This window comes from Panthera leo, chromosome B1, assembly GCF_018350215.1.
Source record: "Panthera leo isolate Ple1 chromosome B1, P.leo_Ple1_pat1.1, whole genome shotgun sequence".
NCBI lineage: Eukaryota > Metazoa > Chordata > Mammalia > Carnivora > Felidae > Panthera > Panthera leo.
Window position 1 is genome coordinate 193,060,521 of NC_056682.1, and position 6,000 is coordinate 193,066,520.

The window sequence follows — 6,000 nt, forward strand, 5'->3', positions numbered from 1 at the left end:
TCCCCCAAGAAAAAGAGAATTCTGCCAGCAAATAAACCTTCGGACCCAAGCTGCAACATCAACTCTTCCCTAGGTCTCTAGCCTGTCTGCACCCCCTTCAGATTTTGGACTTGTCAGTTGCCACAATCATGGGAGCTAATGCCTTAAAATAAACATCTCCTCTCCCCCCATCCCCGCCCCTCCTCACCTCTCTCTCACTCTCTCCCTCTCCCTGGAGAACACCGACTACCACAGCGTGGCACCAGCATTGGGAGTGAGTGGCAGGCTGGGGTAAGACAGACCTCAGGGAGGGGCACCCGGCTGGCTCAGAGGAGTGTAGGGCTGCTGATCTCAGGGTTCTGAGTTTAAGCCCCACCTTGGGTGTGGAGATTGCTTAAGTAAATAAAACTTTACAAAGAAAAAAGAAAGACAGAAAGACCTTAAGGGGACTGTTCCTAAAGGCTGGACACACAGGAAGGAAACTGTCACTGGAGCCTAAGAAAAAGTTGACCCATGTTAGATGGTTGTGGTAACAGTGTCGTCCGCAGTAATAGAAATACTTGAGGAACTTAGGAATTTGCCTAAGGAGATTTCCAGGTAGAATGTCAGAGGCGCACCTCATTTCTTTTCACCGCACACGATAAGGTACAGATTCATTTTTAGACAGAATCAAGAGCAAACATTTCCAAGTCAGGATTTGCTGGGTTGGAAAATAAAGCTGCTTTTCATTCTTAGTCTTTCCTGGTAAAAGAATATCAAACTAAGAAATGGTCACGAGGCAGTAATCACATCCAGGGGCTGCCAGTAAACCATGTTCTCAGGGTCAAAACATCAGTGCTGGGACTCCCAGACTCTGAGACAGCAGAGAGACATTGTGATAGTTAGTCCACCTTTCCAGCATCCCAGGTAATGCCAGCCTTTCAGCAGACCCCTCCATGGTGTCCCTCATGTGAGTGATGTCCCCTGTATCTTGGATATGTCAACTTAGTTGAGCCCCCAAATAACTCCAGTCCCAGCCAACATCACAAGGAGCAGAAAAAACACGTAGTTAAGCCCAGTTGATCCAAGAGTCATGTAGAATAATGAAATGCTTTATGCTTTAGATCACTAAGTTTTGGAGTCGTTTATTATGTAGTCACAGATAAGCAAGATGCCAATTGTAGACCATTTGAAACTGAAGAATAATAAGGAAAGAAATCTACAAGAAACTTACTAAAGGCCTAAAATCAGTGGCGGAATAATAAGAATCAGCCGTTAACAATTCCCTTAACCCAGCAGTACCGTATTTCACTGCCTTTCTTCCATTTACATTCAGTTTTATATAGTTACGATTGTCATATACATTGTTTTTGATACTGGTTTTGTTTTGCCTGGGATCACGTAACATGTCAAATTTGTGTATATTAACACGTAGTTATAATAAAGACCTACAGAGGTAAGAAGAACTAGAAATACCAGGTCAAAATGGAATTACAAGGTTGAATAATTGACATAAAGTGAAGTTCTGGCCCAGTATAAAAGACCAAAGCAGGGAACAGTGACCCAGCAAGGAGTGGATGGGAAAAGAGGATCGCAGGAATGATCTCAGAATTCATCAGGGAAAAGATTTCTGATGCTGAGAAATATGACTACATGGGAAATAGCATGCCAGACTTTCAACAACATAGAAAGAAGGAGATTAGTGACCAGAGTCATAACCTTGAAGTTAAAGTCTCAAGAGTCAGGGGAGCAACAGAAGTTATAAGTGTTCCAAGGACAACAAGCAGAGAGAAAGAAAATACTACATACATGATCTACAATATATAAGGAATGCCCGTAAGAAGAAATAAATAGGGGCAACTGGTTAAGCATCAGACTTCAGCTCAGGTCATGATCTCACAGTTTGTGAGTTCAAGCCCTGCATCGGGCTCTGTGCTAACAGCTCAGAGCCTGGAACCTGCTTTGGATTCTGTATCTCCCTCCCTGTCTGCCCCTCCCTTGCTTGCACTCTGACTCTCTCTGTCTCTCAAAAATAAATAAATGTCAAAAATTTTTTTTAAAAAACACAATTTTTGTATCTGTATTTATGAGGAATATTGATCTGAAGTTTTCTTTTCTTTCTTTTCTCATTTTTTTATTTTTATGTTTTTGTCTGGTTTGGGCAATACTAGCTTTATAAAAAAAATTGGGAATTATTTCTTCCTCTTCTATGTCTGAAAGAAATTGTGTAGGATAGGTTTTCATTCTTCTTTAAATATCTGGAAGAATTCTACATTAAAACCACTTGGGCTTGGAGATTTCTTTCTTGGTAGTTTTTAAATTAAAAATTCAATTTCTTTGGGGTGCCTGGAAGGCTCAGTTGGTTAAGTGTCTGACTTTGGCTTAGATCATGATCTCACGGTTCTTGGGGTCGAGCCCTGCGTAGGGCTCTGTGCTGACAGCTCAGAGCCCGGAGCCTGCTTCAGATTCTGTGTCGCTCTCTCTCTCTGCCCCTCCCCCGCTCATTCGTGTTCTCTCTCTCTCTCTCTCTCTCTCTCAAAAATAAATAAAAATATTTTTAAAATTAAAAAAAAGAAAATTGGAAACGAATTTTTGTGGACCGAAATAGTTACCTCTACCCTATAGAATGAGATAAATCAGGGGCACCTGGGTGGCTCAGTGGGTTAAGTGTCCTACTTCAGCTTAGGTAATGATCTCTGTGCTGATGGCTCAGAGCCTACTTCAGATTCTGTGTCTCCCTCTCTCTCTCTGCCCTTCCCCTATGCATGCTCTCTCTCTCTCTTTCTCTCTCTGTCTCCCTCTCTCTCTCTCTCAAAAACAAAATAAACACTAAAAAAAAAATTTTGTTTTTTTTAATAATGAGGTAAATCTACCTGTGCTAACACGGAAAGATCTCCAGGGCCATGTGTTCAATTTTTTAAAAAATAACAGTAAAACAAAAAATTAGAAACAACATAAATTTGGGGCACCTGGCGGTTCAGTGGGTTAAGCTTCCAACTCTTGATCTCATCCCAGATCATGATCTCAGGGTTTGGGAGTTCAAACCTGCCACCCGGCTCTGTGCTGACAGTGTGAAGTCTGCTTGGAATTCTGTCTCTCCTTCTCTCTCTGCCCCTTCCCTGCTTGTACTCTCTTTCTGTCAAAATAAATGAACTTAAAAAAAAAAAAAAGGAAACAACATGGAGGACGGATACACTGAATTGTAATTTAAATAGCTTTAATACTAGGTATCCATTTTCATGTTGGCCTTGATCTCTATTTATTATTGTTAAAAGGTGACTGTGATACTGCCTTTCCAAAAACAATAGCATTAACACTTTGTGTGTATCGGGATTATTCCTCCTAATCCTCAGAATTTCCACATGTGGAAGAATTTCCACATCATTCCATTCTCCATTCTGAGATCATTGCAGCCCAGAGAAAGTATCTTGCCCAAAACTACACTGTGACTGACAGAGCCGAGATTTAAACCCCAGCCAGTGTCACTCCCGAAGTTGTGTCCTTAAACTCTCCGAGGATAAAGTGACCATACGTTCTGGTATAAGTCTATGGACTCAGCATAATTAGTAACAGCATCCCCTTTGTCTTCAAAATGTCCCAGACATAGTAAATTCTGCGGTCACTCTACATACAGGACATACATAGGCAACATAGCACAGGGGGTGAGCCCAGTTTCTGGATCCAAATTTTGGGCGATTGACTCAAACTCTCTATTTCAATTTCTTCGTTTCTAAAATGGGGGCGGCAGTCAAGTGCCTCACACAGTTAGTTGTTACGGGACTCGGTGATTTCATATTTCTTAAGTGACAAACACGTGGAACCGTATGAATTATTAACCCATTTGCATAGTGTCTGCGTGTGTGTGTGTGTGTGTTTAATATTGACCCGGCGCCCTGACAAACATTAAAAAAGTCACGTGGTCCCTACGGAGCCTCGGGCTTGCTACCCGGTGATGATAATCTAACCAATAGCGTGAATTTACATTGAACAACAACAGAAATCTTAAAACTGTTACATGAAATGAAACTTAAACGTCCGCGTCGATCATTACCAAGTCAGGATAGATAGCGCTTGATTTTATCAACACTTTTAAGTGTAGCCTAAGGGAAACGCCTCAACTTCTGATTTCTCAATTAACTATTTAATTACTGGGAAGCAAAACACTTACGGGACCGACCCCGGCAATCGTTGGCCTGGAAAAAAATGTGCAAGAATCGGGGGGCGGAAAGCGCGCGGGGAGGCTGGTGGGGTGGGGGGTTGGGGTGCGGATTTTACCGCTCGGCTCCCCGGGCTGCGGATGGTTTGCAGGCGGAATTCATTGCGCGATCCCACACTCCCAACAGAAATTGTGGCTCCCGTGCCCGCCTTCGGCAGCCTGAGAAGTAGCTTTTTGCTTCCGGCTGGTTCTACTTCATGCACAACTTCAAAAATCAGTTCTGTGGGTGAAACCAAACCCTGGGAATGAAAGTCAAGAAAGCGGTTCCCTCTGGGGGTGATTAGGTGGGAGGAGGAAAGAGGAACCCTCTGGAAAGGTTCCGCAGACTGATGTGGGTGGCGTTTTCAGGGTGGGTACCGATGCGTCGAACCGATGCACCTGACAGTGTAAATTTTATCTCACGTTCCAAAGTTAGTGTTTTGGTTTAATTTTGTCACTGAGCTCTCTGTCCCATTTATCCCTGGGGGCGCCAAGAAGTGCTGTTTTATATTCATGAATAAAACTCACTGTAGTGGTCTGGCCCCTCTGATGCCATCCTCCCCCCTCCCCTCCCGCTCCCCCCGCCACACACACACACACACACACACACACACACACACACACACACACCTGCAGGCTCCAGAAGCCTCCTAACCAGGCAGGTGTCACCGGTAACTCTCCGGGCCAGAGCCCGCGCACAGAAGTCCCCTGCAAAGCAGAGAGCGCCCGCGATCCTCCGCGCCCACCAGTTGCGCGCCTGCAGCTCGGCGGCGAGCGCGGAGGGGGGCCCCGCCGGCGCCGCGCACCTTGCCCAGAAGGCGGGCGTCTGCGCCCAGGGATCCGCCGCGGAACCGCGCGCTCCCCGCCCGCCCGCGCGCGCAGGTGCCGACGCCAGGCGCTCCCGCGAGCGGCGCGGAACGTCAAGGCCAGCGCTCCCCAGCCGGCACTGGCCGGCGGGCTCTCCGGCGGAATACAAGATGCTTTGTTTTCGCGCGCGGTGCCCCGCCGCGCCCCGCCGCGCGCCACCGGACGCCGACTCACCCCAGCTCGGGTCGCACGATTTGGGTGTAGGTGTAGCACCGTCCGAGGATTATCTCGTAAAAATGGGCGGTGGTGCCCGCCCCCTTCCACTCCTGGTGCTGGGGCGGCTGGCGCCACATCACGATCCCCACCACCACCGCGATGATCACCACGACCAGGAGACCGAAAACCACGCAGAGACAGATCCGGGCTTTCTTGGAAATGTCGCAGCAGGGTTTCTCCCCGGACACGGGCCTGAACCTGTGGTCGGCCATGGGGTCCGCCGTGGGGTCCGCTCGCGAAGTTGCAGGAGAGACCACCCGCGGCCGGTCCGAAAGCGAGGACGGAGCTAGCCCGGTTCTGAAAATGCACCTCCCCTTTATCTTGCACGGCTTCCTTTCCCACCCCCGCCCCCTCTTCCAAAGTCCCTTGGCCGGCAGGACCAATAAGGATTTCAAGGACTTGAAAGGCCTCTACGACTACCGCCGCCGCTCACTTCCAGACTCCTGAGCAGACAAGGACCACGCTTTGCAGTTGCAGGAAAAAGCGGCCTCCTTAAGCTTTCTCTGCAGGCCCCGGAAAAACACAATATATCCTTATGCTTCTCCACCAGCTCCCTTGTTCAACCTTGCACTTTACAATTTAGCCCCACCCCCTCCTGGAAAGTGTGAAGGCCGGCTGCCTACCTCTGCACCTGCCCATAAGCAATGCTGTCTGTGGGGTGGGGGGAGAAGGAGAGGGAGGGTGCCCTACCTCTACTTGACAAGTTTGACAAATGCCTGCTCAGCCCTCTTCAAAAGCTCCACTCAAGCCTCGTCCCTTAACTC

General features: G+C 47.6%; 1 protein-coding gene across 3 annotated transcripts in view; it reads right to left on the reverse strand.

The window, feature by feature from the left end:
- Positions 1–5,770, reverse strand: part of CD38 (CD38 molecule) — a 60,979-nt gene extending 55,209 nt beyond the window's left edge. For all 3 annotated transcript variants that reach the window (XM_042936851.1, XM_042936850.1, XM_042936852.1), the window contains exon 1: positions 5,195–5,770. In XM_042936851.1, the coding sequence (XP_042792785.1) occupies positions 5,195–5,448 (254 nt within the window). In that variant the 5' untranslated portion in view covers positions 5,449–5,770. The remainder of the gene's footprint in view (positions 1–5,194) is intronic.
- Between the last annotated feature and the right edge of the window lie 230 nt (positions 5,771–6,000).